The following is a 24,517-nucleotide window of genomic DNA, read 5'->3' as shown; positions in this document are numbered from 1 at the left end:
AGATCAGAAATAAATGAAAGGGCTTCCCTGGTGGCGCAGTGGTTGAGAGTCTGCCTGCCGATGCAGGGGACATGGGTTCGTGCCCCGGTCCGGGAGGATCCCACATGCTGCGGAGTGGCTGGGCCCGTGAGCCATGGCCACTGAGCCTGCGCGTCCGGAGCCTGTGCTCCGCAGCGGGAGAGGCCACAGCAGTGAGAGGCCCGCAGAATGCAAAAAAAAAAAAAAAAAAGAAAGAAAGAAATGAAGGCAACGATAGCAAAGATCAATAAAACTAAAAGATGGTTCTTTGAGAAGATAAACAAAATTGATAAACCATTAGCCAGACTCATCAAGCAAAAAAGGGAGAAGACTCAAATCAATAGAATTAGAAATGAAAAAGGAGAAATAACAACTGACACTGCAGAAACACAAAAGATCATGAGAGATTACTACAAGCAACTCTATGGCAATAAAATGGACTACCTGGATAAATGGACAAATTCTTTGAAATGCACAACCTGCCAAGACTGAATCAGGAAGAAATAGAAAATATGAACAGACCAATCACAAGCACTGAAATTGAAACTGTGATTAAAAATCTTCCAACAAACAAAAGCCCAGGACCAGATGGCTTCACAGGCGAATTCTATCAAACATTTAGAGAAGAGCTAACACCTATCCTTCTCAAAGTCTTCCAAAATATAGCAGAAGGAGGAACACTCCCAAACTCATTCTACAAGGCCACCATTACCCTGATACCAAAACCAGACATACATGTCACAAAGAAAGAAAACTACAGGCCAATATCACTGATGAACATAGATGCAAAAATCCTCAACAAAATACTAGCAAACAGAATCCAACAGCACATTAAATGGATCATACACCATGATCAAGTGGGGTTTATTCCAGGAATGCAACAATTCTTCAATATACGCAAATCAATCAACATGATACACCATATTAACAAATTGATGGAGAAAAACCATATGATCATCTCCATAGAGGGAACTTTCCTCAACATAATAAAGACCATATATGACAAACCCACAGCCAACATCATCCTCAGTGGTGAAAAACTGAAAGCATTTCCATTAAGATCAGGAACAAGACAAGGTTGCTCACTCTCACCACTCTTATTCAACATAGTTTTGGAAGTTTTAGCCACAGCAATCAGAGAAGAAAAGGAAATAAAAGGAATCCAAATCGGAAAAGAAGAAGTAAAGCTGTCACTGTTTGCAGATGACGTGATACTATACATAAAGAATCCTAAAGATGCTACCAGAAAACTACTAGAGCTAATCAATGAATTTGGTAAAGTAGCAGGATACAAAATTAATGCACAGAAATCTCTGGCATTCCTATACACTAATGATGAAAAATCTGAAAGTGAAATCAAGAAAACACTCCCATTTACCACTGCAATAAAAAGAATGAAGTATCTACGAATAAACCTACCTAAGGAGACAAAAGACCTGTATGCAGAAAATTATAAGACACTGATGAAAGAAATTAAAGTTGATACAAATAGATGGAGAGATATACCATGATCTTGGATTGGAAGAATCAACATTGTGAAAATGACTCTACTACCCAAAGCAATCTACAGATTCAATGCAATCCCTATCAAACTACCACTGACATTTTTTACAGAACTAGAACAAAAAATTTCACAATTTGTATGGAAACACAAAAGACCCCGAATAGCCAAAGCAATCTTGAGAAAGAAAAACGGAGCTGGAGGAATCAGGCTCCCAGACTTCAGACTATACTACAAAGCTACAGTAATCAAGACAGTATAGTACTGGCACAAAAACAGATAGATCAATGGAACAGGAAAGAAAGCCCAGAGATAAACCCACGCACATATGGTCACCTAATCTTTGATAAAGGAGGCAGGAATGTACAGTGGAGAAAGGAAAGCCTCTTCAGTAAGTGGTGCTGGGAAAACTGGACAGGTACATGGAAAAGTATGAGATTAGATCTCTCCCTAACACCATACACAAAAATAAGCTCAAAATGGAAAGTCCTAAATGTAAGGCCAGAAACTATCAAACTCTTAGAGGAAACCATAGGCAGAACACTCTATGACATAAATCACAGCAAGATCCTTTTTGACCCACCTCCTAGAGAAAGGGAAATAAAAACAAAAATAAACAAATGGAACCTAATGAAACTTCAAAGCTTTTGCACAGCAAAGGAAACCATAAACAAGACCAAAAGACAACCCTCAGAATGGGAGAAAATATTTGCAAATGAAGCAACTGACAAAGGATTAATCTCCAAAATTTATAAGCAGCTCTTGCAGCTCAATAACAAAAAAACAAACAACCCAATCCAAAAACGGGCAGAAGACCTAAATAGACATTTCTCCAAAGAAGATATACAGACTGCCAACAAACACATGAAAGAATACTCAACATCATTAATCATTAGAGAAATGCAAATCAAAACTACAATGAGATATCATCTCACACCAGTCAGAATGGCCATCATGAAAAAATCTAGAAACAATAAATGCTGGAGAGAGTGTGGAGAAAAGGGAACCCTTTTGCACTGTTGGTGGGAATGTGAATTGGTACAGCCACTATGGAGAACAGTATGGAGGTTCCTTTAAAAACTACAAATAGAACTACCATATGACCCAGCAATCCCACACCTGGGCATATACCCTGAGAAAACCATAATTCAAAAAGAGTCGTGTACCAAAATGTTCATTGCAGCTCTATTTACAATAGCCCAGAGATGGAAACAACCTAAGTGTCCACCATCGGATAAATGGATAAAGAAGATATGGCACATATATACAATGGAATATTACTCAGCAATAAAAAGAAACGAAATTGAGCTATTTGTAATGAGGTGGATAGACCTAGAGTCTATCATACAGAGTGAAGTAAGTCAGAAAGAGAAAGACAAATACCGTATACTAACACATATATATGGAATTTAAGGAAAAAAGATGTCATGAAGAACCTTGGGGTAAGACAGGAATAAAGACACAGACCTACTAGAGAATGGACTTGAGGATATGGGAAGGGGGAATGGTAAGCTGTGACAAAGCGCGAGAAAGGCATGGACATATATACACTACCAAACGTAAGGTAGATAGCTAGTGGGAAGCAGCCACATAGCACAGGGAGATCAGCTCGGTGCTTTGTGACCACCTGGAGGGGTGGGATAGGGAGGGTGGGAGGGAGGGAGACGCAAGAGGGAAGAGATATGGGAACATATGTATATGTATAACTGATTCACTTTGTTATAAAGCAGAAACTAACACACCATTGTAAAGCAATTACGCTCCAATAAAAAAAAAAAACTCTTAGAGGAAAACATAAGAAGAACACTCTTTGACATAAATCACAGCAAGATCTTTTCTGATTCACCTCCTAGAGTAATGGAAATAAAAACAAAAATAAACAAATGGGACCTAATGAAACTTAAAAGCTTTTGCAAAAGAAAGGAAACTACAAACAAGACAAAAGGCAGACCTCAGAAAGGGAGAAAATATTCGCAAATGAAGCAATGGATAAAGAATTAATCTCCAAGATATATAAACAGCTCATGCAGCTCAATATTAAAAAAACAAACAACCCAATCAAAAACTGGGCGGAAGACCTCAACAGATATTTCTCCATAGAAGATGGAAAGATGGCCAAGAGACACATGAAAAGCTGCTCAACATCACTAATTATTAGAGAAATGCAAATCAAAACTACAATGAGGTATCACCTCACACCAGTTAGAATGGGTATCATCAGAAAATCTACAAACAACAAATGCTAGAGAGGGTGTGGAGAAAAGGGAACTCTCTTGCACTTTTGGTGGGAATGTAAATTGATACAGACACTATGGAGAACATTATGGAGGTTCCTTAAAAAACTAAAAATAGAATTACCATATGACCCAGCAATCCCACTACTGGGCATATACCCAGAGAAAACTGTAATTCAAAAAGACACATGTGGGCTTCCCTGGTGGCGCAGTGGTTGAGCATCCGCCTGCCGATGCAGGGGACAGGGGTTTGTGCCCCGTTCAGGAAGATCCCACATGCCGTGGAGCGGCTGGGCCCGTGAGCCATGGCCGCTGAGCCTGCGCATCCGGAGCCTGTGCTCCGCAACAGGAGAGGCCACAACAGTGAGAGGCCCGCGTACTGCAAAAAAAAAAGAAAAAAAAGACACATGCACCCCAATGTTCAGTGCAGCACCATTTACAATAGCCAGGTCATGGAAGCAACCTAAATGCCCATCGACAGACGAATGGATAAAGAAGATGTGGTACATATATACAGTGGAATATTACTCAGCCACGAAAAGGAACAAAATTGGGTCATTTGTAGAGACGTGGATGAATCTAGAGACTGTCATACAGAGTGAAGTAAGTCAGAACAACAAATATCACATATTAACACATATATGTGGAACCTAGAAAAATGGTACAGATGAACCAGTTTGCAGGGCAGAAATTGAGACACAGATGTAGAGAACAAACGTATGGACACCAAGAGGGGAAAGCAGCTGTGGGTGGGGGTGGTGGTGTGATGAATTGGGAGATTGCGATTGACATGTATACACTGATGTGTATAAAATGGATGACTAATAAGAACCTGCTCTATAAAAAAATAAATAAAATAAAATTCAAAAAAAAATTTACTGGTAATATGGTGCTAATTCACATAATTTTTCAATGATTTTTACCCATTTTTGAAAAAAATTTGTAAGAAATGACAGTCTCCTACTAGCCAGAGTATTTTTATATTTAATTACAAAACATAAAGTGATCAAGGGTAATGGCTCTTCAGTTTATTTCAAATAGAGAAAAGAAATAGGGATCAAAATCAGTGAAGACTATTAGGAATTTTAAAATAACCCAGTCCTATCCTCTCTTACTATATTTTTAAAGTGCTATCAGTTTTTAAAATTTTTTATTGAAGTATAATATGCAAAGAGGAAAATGTACATATAAGTGTAAGGATCAGTGAGGCTTTGCAACCACACCCATGTAACCAGCATCCAGATTGAACAATATTACCAGTATCCCAGAAGCCACCCTTATAACTTTTCCAGGCACTAATCCTCTCTCTCTTCAGTAACTCCTATCCTGAACAACACAGTCTTGTTTCACCTGTCTTGGAATCACCCAGCATGTACTCCTTTGTATTTGGCATCTTCCTTTCAATATTAGTGCCAGACTTATCTACATTGTTGCACATAGTTGTAGATATTCATCCTTCACTGCTATTTATATTCCACTGTTAATGAACATTTGAGTACTTTCCGTTTTGTGGCTATCACAAATAATGCAGCTAAGAACATCTTAATACATGTCTTTTGGTGAACATATGTGACAGGAATATATTTCGGAGTATCTGGAAACTTAAATAAACCTGGTCTTATTGACATATAGTATATTTTTCAAATGCAATCTGTTAGTTTTATAAGATACAGATAATCATAAAAGCTATCATTTTCCTTATATTGCTACTTTGGAGAACTCGTTAACTGCCACATAAAGAATTAGTCATTCTTTCCTCTGTGTTCAAATATCATTTAATCACAACCTCTATCAGCACCGATCACATAGCATTATATTTTACATTTGTTTTCTTAGTCCCAGAAAAGCAGGAGTGAGATCTAACACAACTTTGTACTCCCAGCTCAAATAATACCCTCTGGATTTTATGAACGAATAAATGAATATCTAAATGAATAAGTGAAAAATATGCAAACCAGCTTATCACTTACCTCCGTTTCTTTCATTAACAAGTTCAGTTCAGAAATCTGACTCTTCACCTGGCTCTCCTTGCCAATAAGGTAATCAATATCTTTTGAAAGCTTTTCCTATTGGAATATATTAGAAACAGAAATAGAAGTGTAACAAAGGCCTTCCAGAATTTCTTTTAACACAGTATCCTCTTCTCTAGCCTATGATGAACAGACAGTAAAATCAACAATGGTTATTATCGTTATTAACCCAGCGTAAACAGTCACTGGCGTTGAGCACACAGGCCTAAAGATACATGAGGGATTAGAAGCAGTTAGAAAAAAGAACAAGGTAGTGATGCTCAGATTAGTAAAAACTCCTGAATACACAAATAGCATATTTTTGTTGTCTCATCATCACTCCCAGAATGCTTCCTCCCAAGGCTTCTAAGTAGATGGAAGGGCAGCAATCCAAATAGTGTTGTCTTCCACCAGATTTTATAATTCACTCTCACACACACACACCCCACACACAACAGGAAAAACAACAAAGACCCTTCCAAAATAATCTTCAGAGTCCATCCCAGCCTAGACGTTCACTAAACAATTACACAATACACAATAATGAAAACACAGATTTATAAAAATGGTAACTTCAAGAGCTTATTGAATAGTTTGTTCATAAAGTAGTCATTTTGAAACTGGTATAGTTTACCATAGAGATAATGTCATAGATTTTGGTGAGATCACTAGTGTGGCCCAGAAAACATTAATATACCTGAAATACATTTAAAAACAAACAATAATACCCTGAAACACCACAGGGTACAAAGCAGTAAGAGACAATGTATCCTGAGACTAAGTGAGAATAAGAACACCCAGAAAACACCTCCCATGCTGTAGCCCTGACAGGAGGATCTGAACATTTCTTGCTCACAACTGGACTAAGGGTTGAAAAGAGTTAGGAAGAAGAGGGGCAAAGCTCCTAGGAATTGTAGAAGTGAGTCTCCTTCTTATATCATCGTCCTCTTTTTTTACTTAGACCATGTTACAGGGTAAGAGAACGTATGCAGAAATGAAAGTGACAGGTCTCCAGCATGGCCCATCTTTAACTCTTTGGGACACCCAGCAATCAGACCCAGCGAGTTTCCTTGATGGCTCACTGGAGGGACAGAGGAAAGACCTGTTAGGCAGAGGAACAAGATTTCTGAGAACTCAAGGCAGGATGGGACCAAGAAGGAAATCATAGGATGTTAAGGATAGGAAGAGACATTAAAATCCTGCATTTTAATCCAGCGTTTTACAGATAAGGAAACCAAAGCTCACTGAGTACAAATATCACATAGTCAATAGCTGAACTAGAAAACTCCTCACCACACATTAACCATGATGTCACAGGCTGAGAGGTGCTTCCTCAGCACCAAGCTGCAAGGAAGATGATAGTTCCTCCAATACCACCGCTGTCAGGCCCATGTTAGGACCAGACCTACGGGGTATGAGTGCTGGCACTCTTTTTAGCTATAGTAGCAAAGAAAGGAATTTGGCAATTTAAACTGAAGTAGGGCTTAGTTCTGAAACAGCTTAAGTTAACAGTGCTAAATAGGCTAGAGAAGAATAGAGGACAGAATTCAGAAACACCATCCAAGGTCTAAGTGGTTCCAGTGAGCTGTGATGCTTAGACCAAGTCTCTGGCCAACCACAGCCTTTATCTGAGATGGCTCCAGTCTTCTCAGTCCCCTTAAACTTAGGCAGTCTGTGTTAAGACTAGATCTGTCTTAACCAAGAATCAGTGGTCCATTTATTCATAATCCTCAAAAAAGTATATGCACCGGACACTGATACTAGGCGTTTTATCCAAGAAGTTCATCTAACGTGAGAAGCAGGTTTAAATCCTTTAGTGTTATTAGGACCCCAGTTCTCTAGGAACTGATCAGAGGCTAAATTCCCAAGGACCCCAAAGTTGCTCAAAGCTTCCTCTAGAGCAGTGGTTCTCAAATGCTGGTGTGCATCAGTCTCCTGAGAGTCCATGAAGAACACAGAGGCCCAAGGTCATTAAAGTAGTACAGGCCTGGCTTCCATAGTTTCACCAAGTGTTCCAGGTGATTCTAACACCCAGCAGAGTTTGAGCTCTCTTCCTGCAACACTCAAGTGAGTAAAAATGAAAATGATATTATAAACCTACCTATGTCACCTACATCATGAAGGCCTCCAGCTTAAAATCTAAAACAAGTAAAAAGGAAGATCTAGGGAGATCTGTTTACTACTTTCAGCAAAACTGAATGATTTTACTCTTACTAAAAAGTGAATAAATTGAAAAATCCATTATGGAGTCTCAGTTTTAAAAGTGTGAAACATAAATGGGAGAAATTAACAAGGCAAAGGGTAACTTAAGTGTATGCTATTGTCAAATATTGATTCCAAGTAACAGAAAAAAAAAAATTTGGACAACTTATATAATATCCAACCAATAAGAAACAAACAAAAAAGGTGTCAAAGTTAAAATTAGCAAACAGTGTTATTGCCACTGTGAGGCACAACAGGGAAACAAAGACTGGATTTACTCACCCACTTGAAACAACTAAAAAATCCTAACAGAATAAATGAAACAGCTCTCAAGACACTGGACATCAAGAAACAAAAAACAGTGTCCCTGAGGGATGGGAAACAAGATGAGCCTATGATTGCTCTCAGCTTATTGTCAAGAGAAGGCTTCCCAGGCCTGGTGCAGAGAACTCAAATGGGGCCCAGGATCTCCCGTGAGATGAGGTGATGAAGCTGGGAGTCTGGGGAGGCCAGAGTTTATAAAACATAACACCTAAGAAGAGGTGGCCATAAAGAGAAAGAACTCCAGAGATTTACCAAGCAGCCCCCTTGCTTATTCATATGAGCTTTGATCAATTTTTATGTGTGAGGAAATTGCCACAGGCCAGGGCAAGTATCACCCAAAAGAATTAGAAGGAAGAATTTCAGAGCTCACACATGCCGGAAATAGTGCCTGTTCCCCACAAGCCAGACTAAAAAAAAAAAAAAAACCTCAAAATTCATAGGGCATTGGGAAGAGTAAACAAATAGCTTTACTTCAATAATCACATAAAATTAGTCCTAGAACAAAATGCTGCTCTGTCCTAACAAAGCTTAACAGCAAGACCAAAAAGGAACAAATTGTTCCCAAGTAACTTCATCACACAACAGAAGAAAACTCAAGAATATCTTTAGGAATATAAAAATATCCAGTGCCCAACAAGGTGAGCTTTACAATACCTGGCAGCCAATCAAAAGTTGCCAGGCTTGCAAAGGAGGAGGGGAATACAACTCATAATGATAAGAAAAATCAGTCAAAATTGACCTAGTAATGACACAGATAACAGAATTAGTAAATGAGGACGGACAATAAAACAACAATACTGTAACCCATGTGTTGAATGTAGAGGGAGGACTGAGCATGTCAGACATACAAAATACAAAATATGAAACTGTATGTATAGATGCAAAATAGATACAGGTCAAAAAATGCATACACATATTGTTAAAGGAATCAAAAATTTAAATGGGTAGTAGATTTATAAATGAATTGATTCCCTTTTAAAAAGGAAAAAAGAATGAAACAAAAAAATAGCACTATACCACTGCCTACTTGGCTGTAGATTATCAAATTTAAAAGTTTTAAAAGGGCCATGTGGGCTTCCCTGGTGGCGCAGTGGTTGAGAGTCTGCCTGCTGATTCAGGGGACACGGGTTCGTGCCCCGGTCCGGGAAGATCCCACATGCCGCGGAGCGGCTGGGCCCGTGAGCCATGGCCGCTGAGCCTGCGCATCCGGGGCCTGTGCTCCGCAACAGAAAAGGCCACAACAGTGAGAGGCCCGCGTACCGAAAAAAAAAAAAAGGCCGTGTATAAGGTTAACAGACAGTAAATAACTCAGTTTTAGCTGGAACCCACCAGAATAAACAAAAATGCTTATACTAATTCTATTGGCAGCAATAAGAATCAAGTGTCTTAAAACAGCTACTACCCTTCAAAGTGTGTCACTCCCGTAACCACACTCAATGTCGTGGCATTGGGCTCATGTAGGGATGGATCATAATGAAGTGTCCTTCATCCCTTTCTTTCCTCAGAACTAGATATCAGTAGGACAAAGAGCTGCCTGGTCAGAAATACTAACAACCTAATATTAATAGATCATTAAGTAACACTTTAGATTATTAACTCATTTCAGTAAAACAGACCACACAATATGCACAGTATGATTTTATACAGAAAAAGTTAAAGGTCTAAAGTTATAAAGGATCAAAATTTAGTTCCAAAAATAAGTTCTACCTTTAAGGTTTTGTAGGCACTGCTCATAGTGGTTACACGGTGGTTGGAATGATTACCACCCAACTTACAGAGATGACAAACTGGCCTCTTACATAATTCACAGTACATGTTTATTCTCTCCGTTTCATGTTCTGGGCACATTAAAATCTATTGAATAAAGAATAAAAGTGGGATTAAGGGTCTTCATAGCTTACATGGCACTCAAAAGATTTCAAGTAATTGGGTAAAGTCCCAAAACACAAAGATTTGCTTTATGAAATCACTAAATAAAGCCATTTAAAGTAATGAAAGTGTAAAAAGAAATAAAAGCATTTGGTACATTATATGAGAATTCTCTACATTAGAATTACTGTTTTTCAATTTGAGGGTTCAAACGGTCAATTAATTATGTAAGTGTTATTTCCTCTAAACCTGCTGATAAGAAGGTAAAAATTTACTTCCTATAAGACTTAAGTGAAATGCTTAAACAAGCTAGAAAGGTCCTCTGATCATAATGACTAGGTAAATTCTTAATGATCATGATCAATATTTTTTAAGGTATCATAACAAATAACTTATGAGGACCCATAGCCTCATTATCCTCACAAGAAATCTGTTACTAAGAGAGTCTTGGAACACTTTATAAGCTTCCAGATGTTTGCTTTTACATATTGATTGCACACACACTGACCAAATTTAGAACTGTGTTCTCCTGATTTAAGTTTCTACCTTTTTGTTTACTCTGTAAACTATCATCATAGTTACACTGAATTTTTACATAATGTAGCTGTTTTCATTTGGAAAAGAAGGAGGATTCTTTTAAACTAGTGTGTTAATGGAAATCAAAAAGCTGTCCATTATTCCAAAAGATTAGATTTTAAACAACTACAACTGGTCTGATAACTTAGAGAAAATTTTTTTTAATTCCATTATAAAAAGTCCTAATACCAATGTGTAGCTCCAGGAGAAAAACTGGAAAAGATTTCAAATTTCTAAGCATGCCCAGGTTCCTACATTCTCAAAGCCATTACATTTAAAATAGAATATAAAGTCAGGCTTTCTGCAAGGAATGCAAGAACTCAAAGTTATAAGGCAAATATTCTATAGGATGAGACACCTTTTTAGAATTTGACTATAGTGAATTACACTATTCACTATTTTGTTTCATCTATAACTTCATTCATAAAGTTTTTCTGTACGTTACTATAGAAATTACCCAGAATATTTAAGAAATGCAAATTCCACTTTAAATACTATATAACCATTATATCATAAGCTTCAAACTATTAGGCTGTAGTTACTCTTATTTATTCATAATACAATTTTAGGTAACTAAAAATGTCAGAATGTTTCCCAATCACATCTTTTAGACAATTATGGATTTATCATATTAAAGCACAAAAGCTTTTTAACTTTAACCATTTCAATCTTAGACAGTATATCTGACATCACCTTTCCTCTCTTACTCAGTTATCATTACAAACATTCATATATTGTATTGTATCACACTGTATTGTAATAGAGTGAACCATAATATTGCCTTCTAAGCTCTGGGGACGTTCAGCAACATACTAAATAACTCCAACTACTAGGCCTTAATTTCTTGTTCCAGCTTTTAAAGTTATTTCCCTTCTTACTGTCAGGTTCTAGACTTGTTACAATTTATCTTATCATATTAAGTTTAATACTCTAACTTAATAGAAACTTCATTTACCTTGGGTCTAAAATTCGTAGTTGGGCCCACATATTCATGCTGTGCTTTTACAGTACCCCAAGGATGATAAATTTTGAAGCATTCATTGCAGTAGCTTGCACTACAGTCCATGCAACTTTTTGTGGATTCTTGAGGTGGTGGTTTACAAAGGTCACACATAATGGCTGTGGCTGCCCTGGCTGCCTGACGATATCTTTCAACAATAGTTTCCAAAGTGAAATTTCGAAACAGACCGTTGATTCCCCGTTCTCCAAGATCCACATCATGCTCACAGCCAGGACACGGAAAAGTAGTTGTCCTAGGGGTCAATGAATTGCGCTTCCAGCCTGTGTAATTAGTTAAGTCCTTGTTTAGTTACATCAGTAGGAAAATGGATAGAATGAAAACTAAGGAGTCATGTTTTGGAAAGATACATAACTACAAACATATTGCAAAAACATAATACTCAAAGTGGCTCCATATAAATCAATTTATGTACTGAAAATGCTTTTTTTAAAATGGTTTTTCCTTGGCATACAAAAGATAAGCCCAAGTTATTAAACAGTGATCAAATCAAAAAGGAATGAAATTATTCTGTAATAAATCCCATATAAAAACCATATTAAATCAAACAGATATGTGGACAAAACATATAATACAATACTACACAGGGTCAAGATCTTTTGAAATTATACAATTAATGTTTATAGTTAATTTCATATATCATTCCCAAAGGAATTTGGCTTGCATTTAAATGAACACAGCCTTGGCTCATTGATAGGAACTGAGTTTATACATAAAAGAGCAAGAGTCCTTAACCCAGCCAGGGTCCATGGATTGACTCCAGGAAGAGTCAAATAGTTTGGTAAACTATTTGAAATTATATGCAAAATTTCGCATGCATGTATCCATACATATTTTCTGGTTAAATAACCCATAGCTTTTATCAGAGTCTCAAAAGAATATGTGACCACAAAACTGTTAAGAACCACCGCAAGAGAGGGTATCCCACTGTAGTATTGTTTTATCTAGAAAATTCAGTAGGCAAAATCATTAGTTAATTGAGTGCAATCTATAAAAGAGTAAAAAGCTCATTCACAAATCTAGAATCTAGTGACTTTAAGAGGAACCAACCATTTAATATCTTCTTATGACCTGAAAAAAAGAATCATTAAGATTATTTAATTCAGTAAGCCAGAAGATACACCAAAAAAATTACAGATAACTTTACAATATATAAATAATACAATGAATGACCTTAAACATCACACTCTTCTTCAGTATTATCCTGATTTTAACAAATCAAGAAACCAAGGCATGACGGCCCTTACCCACAGGTTCACAAGAATCTGGGGTAGTCTGTTTAACACAGGTGTATGCCTATCATGTTCCCTCCTCTTCTGTATAAATTTGAGTATGTAGCCTTGGTTGCCTGCAAAATAACTTCCTAAATATAAACACAAAGTTTTTAACCTACAGCCTTCTTTCATACTACTATGTAACCAGTACCAAAAGTGAATGGTTAAACTTAGTATATGACATTTAGAAAAGGTCTTTAAACAGCTATATTAATATTGCCTTGGCAACATTACTATCATCACTGAAGACTGTCTTAAAAGATATCTGGCATATCACTACATAAATCACTACAGGTAAAATTTAGTGATCAGCCCACGATATTATTCATTTGAAGTGACTTTACACCATGCAAAATGGCATTAGGCCCCCAAAGCTACTTATGCAACAAACATGCAGCTACACTATTTTAAATTTTAAATATTTTCAAAATATTTAAAGATATTTTTAACCTTCACATTTTAAAACATACCCAAAAAAGCATACAAAAAAATCTGCCCCATAAAAATTTGAAAATCCGACATAAAATATACTCTTGTAATAATTCTAAAAACATGCAATACAGTACAAGATATTTCACACCACAGCAGGCACATAATAAAATAAGCAGCAGAGCTACTTTTAAAACACATGCCAATGAAAATTTTGTTTAGTGAAAAAACAAGCCAAATAATTCTGGAAGTGATATAGTACAGTGGTCAAGTTTAAACAAATGGAAATTCATATTTAATTGCATGCTTCCACACATGAACTAGGTGATATAAATTAAAATGGATACCTAATCTCAACAGTCAATGTTTTTAAAAAAATGAATTATTGGTTTTATGAATAGAAGATTGTGATCAATTATGTAATGGGGAAAAACAAAAGTAAATTATGCCAGTAAAATCACGCTTTAACACATACACTGGTGACACCCAGATTTTGGCCTCATGTTCAGAAATTTTAGAAAAAAAGTTTTATCCCTTTTCTGTAAACCTCTTTTGTTTTTATAATAAAAAAAACAAGGTATAAAGCATCACACTGAACTTCTTATATCAGAAAAAATATTAAATCAATATATCTGCTAAAGAACTTTTATTTCATCTGTCTTAACTTCTACCATTGTTTTCATAAAAACAATCAATAGAATATATATTCAGGGCAATAAAGAAAACAGGACAGATCTAAGGATATTCTGGGAAGTGAGCCTGATGGAAAAAAATCAAGATGGTAGAACTAAGAAAAAAACATAACAGAATCAACACTTCTCTATAACTCTGCTAATATAGTAAACATTAGCCAAATGTGGCTATTTAAATTTAATTAAAATTTAATTTAAAATTCATTTCCTTAGTTGTAGTACCCACATTTAAAATTCTCAAGAGCCACATATGGCTAGTGGCTACCATCTTGTATGGTGCATGGTCAAACATTTCTATAATTATAGAAAGGTCTATGGGACAGTACTACCCAGTAGCATGATATAATGGGGAAAAAAAGTAATGATGTCTTAGAAAGGTAAAGAAGCAATATAGGCCAAACAATGCAATTTTCTATGTCAAACTCCATTTGCGGGGTCAATAATATTTGCTAATTATCTGAACACTGCCACCTCACAGAATCAATTCTTTACCCCATACCTTTAACTTCAACGACAGATTAAACTAGTTAAGCATAAACCACGACACAATTATAAAATGAAGACACAATAAAAATTTCAAACTCGTTTATAGCAAATCCCCCCCAAAAAAGTCAGCTTTCCATCATATGTTTTACCGTTTAAATGATCAAAGAGAATAATAAAGTATTTCAAAACAAAGAGAGTCAATTCATAACAGGTTCCAAACCTGTGCCAGCTGCATCTTCTCCCATATCCTGGCTGCAAACAACTTCCCCACTGTTAACACCTGGACACGTTAAGTAGACTATTTCTCCTCATGCTGGAAACTCACGTTGGGCTTCCTGGTGTTGTGCATTGGACTGATGCCTTATGCTTCCACCTTAATGCTTCCACATTCTGACCATCTGATGCCTATGAGTTACATTTACCCTTTGAGTATTAGCATTTTCAAACTGCAAAAACTTTTTCTCGACTACCCTCTGAAGCAAAAGTAGGTAACAAGGTAATTTTTTAAGCAAACTGTTCCTATCTTTCCTCCTAATTATTAACTTTCAACACTTAAAATTCTCAGGGACTCACTAAAGCCTGTAAGAGAATGGATTACACGTGGCTTCTAGAAGTGGCTGTACGATTTTAAAATCGAGGCATGTAGAAGCAGGTGAGGAAACCAGAAAAGGGATACATTTCAGGTGTTTATTTTCTCCACTAAAATTTAAGGTATCACCAGCATTCCTGAAAAAAAGTAGCCAATTTTACTTTAAAGGTCAACTGGAGTAAAAAAAAAAAATTATTTTAATAAAATGGGTTGGCCCACCTTTCACACAAAAGCAATGTACGTTATTTACCCACAACTGAGACCTGAGTGTTAAAACTCTGAACCCAAATACCTTAAAATAAAAACAAAAAATACACCATACGCATAAACAAGCAAAGATTATGGTATTAACTACAAAAATTATCAATACCTTTAAGCAAATTTTTAAATACAGAAGAAAGTACTGGCTTATTTAACCTCCCGAAGGGTAATATGGCTGTCAACGTAAGCTTTGTTCCACTAAGTAAATGTAAAGCATTTTTAAGGTAACATTTAAAAAAAACAAGGGATGTCATTTTCTTTAAAAATATCCCATAATGGATATGTGTGTGTGTGTGTGTCTGTGTGTGTGTGTATACATGGCAAAATGCAAGCACTAATAATCAGAGCTCCATTTAAAAACATCAGAAATTGTTTGGAATTTTAGTCCTGTTGACCTTTAAGTCATGTCAGCCAAATTTGTTCACTTTCTACATGATTTTGAAGACTTGACCACTGATATTTATTTTAAAAAAAACTTTATCTATATAAAGTTATTTAATTTAAATCTAACACTATACTGCCTGCGGCCATACAAGCAATAAAGCATTTTCTACCTCTCCACCCCAAAGATCTCCGTTGTGATGCTGTGAACAATGAACAGAAAGCTGGATTTAGAATTTAATTTCAAAGAGAAGATTCACAACATGTTAACAAAAGATAAAGCAGTAACTGTGTCCTACACATAATACAATTACTGAATTAACAGTAAAAAAAAAAAATGTCTTTCCTGGTACGCATGGTATTTATATAAAGCCACCAATGTAAAACAGTCATCAAGCTTATCCTATCACGGTTCAGAATTAATCACTGTTGGTGCATCACTTAAGAGACCTATACTTTATCCTATAGATTTGTATTTTTAAACAATCACACTTCTGAAAACTGTTGAATATATAAAGTAAAAATCAAGCATCTCTTTTCTGGTTTTTTTAAGTGATCTAAATCAACACAGTAAATAAAATTACTACCAATGATTGTATCTTAATGACAACAGGTAATACAGAATGGGAGAAAAGCTTGCATATATATGACCAAAAATGAACACTTATATAGCTCTTTTATTTTTACACAATTTAACATGCTAGTGTTATACACACAAATCTTACTCTCCTTTCAAAGGCATGCTTTTATTTTAAAATCTGTCAAATGACCCATGCAATGCTATTTGAAAGGAATATGTGTGAAAGTGTAAGCCACATATGTCATTTTACATTTTCCAGTAGCCACAAAAAAGTAAAAATAAACAAGTGAAATTAATTTTAGTAATACATATTTAACCCAATATATCCAAAAACTCTCATTTCAAAATGTAATATAAAATTATTAGAGGTATGTTATATTCGTTTTTTCACTCTAAGAGGTACAAGTGCATATCTCAATTCAGACTAATGTGTCTCAAGCACTCAACAGCCACCTGTGGCTAGTGTACTGGACAGATCTGGAATTTTTGCTGTGAATATACCCAGAGTACTACTACTCTTCCACAAGGCAGCCATCATATTCTGCAGTCATCCCTTCACCAAATATTCTTATTTCCTATAATTGATCTCCACAGAGAAGCTTTCTAACTTGCCCCCCATGAGGACATAATACAGCTTAACAGGGCTCTTCCTAAAGAAGAGGGAGGAACATCTCGGTAAATCTAGTTTTGATCTCTTGTTCTGGAAAAATGCCATCATCAATAAATATAAGCCATCATGGCATGCTCTGTACAAATCTTATAGCAAACGTTTGTCATTCAACATCCACTCAACACATATTTATTAAACATCTACCAACTACTGTGCTAGTTAAGTTCCTGAAAACAGAAACAGTTAACTATTTTTCATCTATATTTCATTCATACTTTATATCGATCACATAAAAACCAAATCTTAAGATTCAAAGCCTATATAAAACACAGAATTTCATGAAATACACATGTGAGCTCAATCTAATGATCAGTAGAAATACTAGTATTTAACTACAATTTTATTTCATGGTCTGTGTTGAATATTAATATACAAAAAGTGAATCTTCTTGGTCAATCAAGCCAGGGTCCCTAATTATCCAATGAGGATCTAGCAACAGAATATGAATTTTTATCTGATAGAATGATTTTAAGCTATCACTGTCTTTCCTCCCCTCCTCAGTATGCCAGTTTCCTAACAGGGACGAAAACATAAAAGTGATGACTTCACAAAGAGCATAACCCTCTCCAACCTCATACATCCTGCACTCCCATCGTTACCTAATGCTCCCTTTTTTGTATATACGTATAATTTTTATGTGTGTAAAATATCCTCCAAGGAATTGGTGATTACCATTTTAAAAAAATTCATGTTTTTAAAATATCATAATACCACTCTTAGAACAAATCTCCTCTTATACACTCTCTGATGGAGCACATAGACACAAATATTGCCCAAGGAGACTCCATATCACAGCATGGACCAAAAAAGATGGCATTCTCTAACATGCAAATGAGGAGAAAAAGATTCTTTTCTGATTTTAAAAAAAGGGGTTTTTTTTACAATATTAAAAAGTTACTCCTATACTAAAGAGGGAGAAATGGACAGAGTAGACAAAAGGATTAAACTGAAAACCTCAAAGCCCAAACTGGGCAGAGCTGAAGCCCTGAAGTCTGGTGCTCATGGCCGCTCGAGGACTCTCCTCCATAGGAAGGAAGTGCTGAACATGATGCTGTGGTATTTCTACCCAAACCTCTACCTCCCCTTGACCCTTACTGCCGATTTTGGCCCTTAACTTCCCAGTGGCCCTGTTCCCAATGATTTTAAATTAATTTTGATCTACATTAATCCTGCAATAGATGTTCAGAAGAAAGAAACACCACCCCTATAGGAAAAAATTTAAACACCGGCTATATAATAATGGTATAGGACTTCCCTGGCGCCGCAGTAGTTAAGAATCCGCCTGCCAATGCAGGGGACACAGGTTCAAGCCCTGGTCTGGGAAGATCTCACATGCCACAGAAGCAACTAAGCCCATGCGCCACAACTACTGAGCTTGCGCACCATAACTACTGAAGTCCGTGCGCCTAGAGCCCAAGCTCCACAATGAGAAGCCACCGCAATGAGAAGCTCATGCACTGTAATGAAGAGTAGCCCCCGCTCACCGCAACTAGAGAAAGCCCACACGCAGCAATGAAGACCTAACGCAGCCAAAAATAAATAACTTTATTTTTAAAAATAAATAATTTTTAAAAATAAATAAATTTATTTTTAAAAATAAATAATGGTATAGTACATGTGCTATACATCTAATTAGATCTACTTCTACACACTACTACAGAATTCCACTACTGTTTAGCTGATGTTCAAAATCCTTACTTTAAAATTTGGATTAAAAAATGGCTGAAGAATAAAATGGAATAAAATGATACCAAATAACATTCCTCTAAAAAGTCTTCTAGAACTGGGCATTATGTAGTCTCATCCCTTAATTCTGCATATTTATTTACCTATTACCACACATAGATGGTTCCCTAGTAAGTACTTCAGTGGTCCATTATTTCATTCCTCATATAAAGGACTTCACAGGGTCAGAACACCCCCTAAAATACAGACACAGTTAATAATGGGTTCAATACAAAATTCGTGTTCAATATCCAATATCCATTTTAAATGCATACCAAAAGACAATAAAAGTTCATTTTGACGTTTTAAAAGTTCATTTTAAAAGAGAGAGGGATTCTTTTCTAACTATAGTTTTAATTTATTCACCTGGAATGATTAACCCCCAAAACAACGAAAATAATTTCCCTTCCACAATTATCACTGAACATATAACCAAACTCCACCACCCCAGGTTCTACCACATACCTGGTCTGCTAATTCTGTCAATTTTATCCATGCTAGGGGAGGGAAGCCGAAGTCGAGGACTGCTCTGATTGGAGTTGTCTGATCCCACGTCATTGAATGAATCATCAAGCATCAGTAAGAGTTCTTTTACACATTTATGACAGATACTATGTTGACAAGGGAGAATCAACGGGTGGGTAAACAGCTCCTTGCATGCCGGGCAAATGAGCTCTCTTTCAATATTCTTAATGGTAACCTTAAGTTGAGAAAAAGAAATCAGAATCAAAGGCTTTTAGTGTAAATACATTTAGTGTAAATACATTTAGTGTAAATTAACATGCTTATACCTCTTGTATAAGTACATGTGTTAACCTTTCAAAAAAGAATTAAACAGATTTTTTTAAAGTCTGATGTTTCATTTTGGTTATGAAAGTCTATACCATTAATTATGTCCCCCTCATTATCCATTGCCTAGAGGTGAAGGGGCATGAAATGGTTAAAGAAAAAAAAAAAGAGAAAACCTGAAGTATGAGAAAAATTAGCATAAAGTATTAGGGGACCATAATATTTCATCAACAATTATTAAGTTATTAAATCATTATTAATTAACTGATTTAGGACTTCAATGAAATCCTGAAAGTAGATTACTTCAATAAAAATTAAGTATATAGCACTAAGAATAGGATTATTCCTATTTAGCACATTAGCTCTGTAACTGGCAAGTAACAAGAGCTGGTAAAAACTGGGTTAGCCATTATGTTCATGGAACTCTACTTGAAATCTATTTACAAGCTGAATTATCTGCAACTTTCTACATTAAATGTGACCATTTTCCACATGCTGCAACTGTAATGTAGGTAAGAGTTTCTCAGGCTGCATATCAAAGCAGTTATCTTAAAAGCACTTTATGAATACTAAAAGGGTATAAGGGATTAGAAGGAACCATTATAAATGCTCTCTCGATACTACAGGCTTGCAATATTTTCAGTGAGAAACATTTAGACTCATCACAACTAAAAAGGTCTAATGACCTCATACCAGTTTTCCCATTCTTTGCCTGTGTAGTTTTTCCCCACGGATCCCAAACTTCAGGTGCTATGAATCTATATTTAGCATACCTGCAATTTTAATGATGGTAGAATTTTAAAGTACTCATAAACCTGTACAGTCATTTCAACTACTGGAAACACAGAGAAAATTAAAACTGAATTAATTCACTTGTTTTAGTTACATAAAAATGCATGTGAGTATTCCCCTTAAAATGACACCAAGTGCTTTAATAATCCCTGACAATAGCACTTCAGCCAACTGGCTTTATCACTGTCAATGGGTCTTGTGATGCAGCGTTTCTTGATGCATCTCACAATGTTTAAAAAAAGCCCACATCACATCACAGTTTTAGTAAATTTGGAGGATATCCACACCTCACAATTCACATCAAACAATTCAGAATATTCACATCCTCTCTCATTTCGTAAAGAATTTGACATCTGATTCAAAAGGAAATTATTGTCCTGAATGTTCAGAACAGGCTCTCACGCCCCATTTTATGAGAGGTGTACTTCCCACTGAAAGATCTAAAATCATTTCCACTTTTCTTGTACACAGAGCAGTGCATAAGCTTGCTAATCACGATGGATATAAAGCAATTCTTACGCAAAAGAAAAATTTAGTGCTCATTTTACACTCATTGAGAGGAAACAACCTGATTAAGAGAAATGTGATGTGCTGGCTCCCCCAATTAAGCTATTTCAAAATAAATGAGGTTCTACGGGAAACTAGCAAGTTGGAAAGAATTGCATATCCGACCCCTTGAAACAAAAACACTTGTACCCCGACAGCTGCTGCAGTAAGCCCGCCTCCCGCGAGCAGGCAAAGGCGGGGAGGAGCCACTGCTCGCGGTGACTGCGGGCCCGGCCCGCGAGGGTCCGAGGGGGACTCGAGAGCCGCCGCCACCGCGCTCCCAGACAAAGGAAGGCGGGACACGCGCGGGACACGCGCCCCGGGCCGCGACGGGCACCCGACTCCCTAAAGCGAATTAATTCTACAATCTGAATACCATTAAAGAGCCCCGCCCAAACTCCCCGAGGTTCTCAGGTGAGCCATCACCGCACAGGAGTGGCACACTCTTCCGGGCCCCGGTGACCCCGAGTCCGACCGTCCCACTGAGGGGCAGAAAGGGGGCGCCCCGGGTTGCGAAACCCTGCCCGGGGCGGGAAAGGCGAAGAGGAAGCGGGGCCACCACACGCCCGCCCTCGCTCCTCCGGGGGGAGAGGGTCCCTCACGGCTCAGGGCAGAGGGGAAAGAGAGACCCAGGGGACCCGGCGCGCCGCCACCGAGGCGTTAGGCGGCCGTCCCTCTCCCCCACTCACCAGCGAGTCTGAACCATCCCCCTCCATGGTAGCCTTTTGCCAGGTGTCATCAAAGGCAGGATCCAAACAGGCAGACGGGCGGCCCCTGGCTGGGTCTGGTGAGCGGGTCCCTGTGGCAGCCTTGGAGCCTCGGTTCGGAGCCGGAGGGCGAGCTGGTCAGCCGGACCCGACCAGCGGACCGACGCGGCGAGGAGGAGGTCAAGGCGGGCGAAAGCAAAGACGCCGAGAGACGAGCTTTGCTCCCTACGGTGGCTCCGTGAATCCCGCCCCGCAGCCGGCTGCAGCGACGGCTCCTGCGGCCTGCGGCTGGGCGGGCAGCCACGCGGAGACCAGGGCCGGGGTCCGTGGAGGGCGGGGCCGGGGCGGGGCGGCGCCGTCGCCCGAGCAACAGCGCCCACCGCACAAAGGAGGAGGGGCCGCGGGCGGGCGGGTGGAAGGCCCAGCGGCGGAGCAGTGGGCGGGGGTGTGGCAGTCGGCGGGGTTCCAGCTCGCTCAGCCACCGCAGCTGCCCCTTCCCCGCCCCTCCTCACTGCCGCCCGGGCCGCCACCTTCGCCCCCTGCCGGGTAGGAAGTCTCGGAGGGTCGGAAGTGAGGGCGGGGAAGGGGCGGTGGAGGCCGAGGGCCGAGCCGGGGCGGGGCCGCAGTGGGGCGGGGCCGCAGTGGAGCGGGCCGCGGTAGAGCGGTCCGGCGGTGCTGCCCCGGACTACTGCCCTGGCCATTGCTCCGCGCCGACCCTCTGCTCTTCATTTTTCTTTCCGTGCGCTTTGTTAAAGCGCGGACTAAGCATTCAGAGACAAGCTCCATTTCCTGACTCTAGCCGGGGCGGCAGGGAGAGGGCTGGCCCAGGCCGCCTTCCCGTGCCGTCGCACCCGGCACACAGAGTCGCGCGCGGGGGAGGCGACCAGGGCGAGACCCAGCTCACCCCGCCCCAACCGGGGCCGGGGGTTTCCCCTAGAGGGTCCCTGTCCCCGCCCCGCTCTCCTCCTTCTCTTCCGGCCCGATTCGTAGCGTGAACTTCACATTCCCTGACTGGTCACCAACCACTCGTTTTCTGCTTCTGCTTTTACACAGCAGGGCGCCGCGCTGCCACGCACGGCACGTTCTTGCCAAGTGGCGCGGGGACAAGCCGCAGCATAGAGGTCCGTCTCCCGGGTACTGGCCGGGAATTAGAGGCGGCAGCTCCCTGCCCCGCCTAGAGTGTGCGTCCCGCCGCCGCCGCCGCCGCCGCCACCGCCGCCGCCGCCGCCGCGCGGTTCCCACCCCCGGGCACGGAGGGTGTGGGGAAATCGGGACAGCTGGTTGGTCTTTAACGGCTCCGGCACCCACGCACCCAGGCGGTGGGCGCCCGCCCTGTGTTCAGGCACCGTTTTTCCAGGTCGGAGACTAGCCGCATAAAGTTCACCTGCTGCGGTTCAAGCGCGTTTCTTCCAGTTTTCAAGGCAAACCGAAAACACATTAACGTGGGGTTGTTGGAAACCGTATTGTTAGATCACGCCACCGCCCTCCCAGCTGGCTAAATAATTCCATCTCATGTATAGACTGAGAAAACAGGAGCTCTAAGCAGCTGGGCGAAGGGACCACAGAGCTGTAGCGCGGCATCCCGTTTAGGTTTTGACACGCTTCCCACTTTTATTTCCCATTTGGGACAAGTCTCTGTCTGTGGCAAGTTCCGCCGTCTTCCCACAGCACTGTCAGCAGTAATAGCCTCTTCTCCAGCCGACAATTAAATAACGCTGTGGCAGTGCAGAATTAAGAACAGCAAGGGACCGTAGCAATTGTCTTTAATGGAATACCCTCAATTTACAGATGAGGTGCAGAGAGGATGAACACCTTGCCAAGTAATGACTGGACTATTCTGATCCAGATTAATGCCCGCTGCGTGGCCGAACATGCTGGAGTTGAGGCTGCTTCCTCCCCACAGGTTCTGAAGCGTCCTAATCAGAAGGGAACTGAGGAAGATAACAAAATGCGTGTGTAATTTAGTTACCTATATGATGTCCTACACCATGTTCCCATTTAGATTTTAAAAGGCTCGACCATTAAAAAGCATTATAAGTCGGTTTCTGTCTTTAATTCTGGTCTTTGGGTTCAACAATACCCCTTTGGCTGTAATCTCACATCAGCACACTTGAATAGTGCTTTGGTCCAAAACTAACGAAAGTACAGAGTAAAAGAGATTAGAAGGTTTCATTAACATGAACTAAAGAAAAAACTGTATAGACAATACTTGGCTGAAAATAAATTTGAAAGCCCTTCCATTATGCAAATCAAATGACAATGAGTTATTTTCCACCTGATTCTCAAAGTTCAAAAAATACGTTAATACACTTGGTAAGAATGTGGGAAACTAGACACTTTCAAACTTTTTTGTAACAGTGTAGATTGGTCCAGCTTATTTGAAGGGAAATTTTGTAAAACCTATCAAAAAATTTCAGTGTTTCTCCTTTTAAGCAATTCCACTTCTAATAAGTTTCCCACTGAAAGACTTGCATTGTGCACAAAAACATGTACAAAGATCTCAGGGGGACTTCATAGAAATTAAATATCAACTATCCATAATGTACATCCATGCCATGAAAAGGATTTCTAAAATAGTGTAAAACAAATATAAAACCATATGGATTCTGTATGTTGCCACTTTGGAAAAAAAAAAAAAAAGGTGAGACAGGCAGGCATATTGCTTACATAGGCAAATAAGTAAATAAAAGTAAGTCCGAAATGGAGCACAAAACTTGGTAACAGTGTTGTGGAGAAGTAAGGGGATGGAGTCAGGTGCGGAAGACACTTTCCACCCACATTGTATTGTATTATTTGCACTTTATAATATGTGTATGTTTTACTTCTAGAAACTTTTTAATGTAAC

The 24,517-nt window shown here is 39.0% G+C and overlaps 2 protein-coding genes across 6 annotated transcripts in view; one reads left to right on the top strand and one right to left on the bottom strand.

The window, feature by feature from the left end:
• The window catches only part of TRIM36 (tripartite motif containing 36), a 46,106-nt gene extending 24,319 nt beyond the window's left edge, over positions 1 to 21,787 (bottom strand). For 2 of the 4 annotated variants that reach the window (XM_049707504.1, XM_004267464.3), the window contains exons 1-5: positions 21,655 to 21,787; positions 19,304 to 19,538; positions 11,689 to 12,014; positions 9,996 to 10,142; positions 5,724 to 5,819 (exon numbers count right to left, since the gene is read on the bottom strand). In XM_049707504.1, the coding sequence (XP_049563461.1) occupies positions 5,724 to 5,819; positions 9,996 to 10,142; positions 11,689 to 12,014; positions 19,304 to 19,538; positions 21,655 to 21,681 (831 nt within the window). In that variant the 5' untranslated portion in view covers positions 21,682 to 21,787. Of the gene's footprint in view, positions 1 to 5,723; positions 5,820 to 9,995; positions 10,143 to 11,688; positions 12,015 to 15,308; positions 15,463 to 19,303; positions 19,539 to 20,278; positions 20,401 to 21,654 lie in introns of those variants that run through there. The other 2 variants (XM_049707503.1, XM_049707505.1) reach the window with 2 other exon arrangements.
• Positions 21,680 to 23,712, top strand: LOC125963884 (atherin-like). 2 transcript variants are annotated; one of them, XM_049707512.1, is made up of 2 exons: positions 21,680 to 22,218; positions 23,461 to 23,712. In XM_049707512.1, exons 1-2 carry the CDS (start codon positions 21,680 to 21,682, stop codon positions 23,462 to 23,464), a joined length of 543 nt encoding a protein of 180 aa, XP_049563469.1. In that variant the 3' UTR covers positions 23,465 to 23,712. The 2 variants fall into 2 exon arrangements, with proteins under 2 accessions (XP_049563469.1, XP_049563470.1); XM_049707513.1 differs by having other exon boundaries at positions 21,680 to 22,242; positions 23,461 to 23,476.
• The last annotated feature ends 805 nt before the right edge of the window (positions 23,713 to 24,517 follow it).

The sequence above is a fragment of the Orcinus orca genome, chromosome 3 (assembly GCF_937001465.1).
Source record: "Orcinus orca chromosome 3, mOrcOrc1.1, whole genome shotgun sequence".
NCBI lineage: Eukaryota > Metazoa > Chordata > Mammalia > Artiodactyla > Delphinidae > Orcinus > Orcinus orca.
Note: the sequence above shows the minus strand (reverse complement) of the source record. Positions and strands in the feature narration are given on the sequence as shown.

Coding starts and splice junctions, on each gene's coding strand:
- LOC125963884 (XM_049707512.1), top strand. CDS start 21,680: ATGGTAGCCTTTTGCCAGGTGTCATCAAAGGCAGGATCCAAACAGGCA.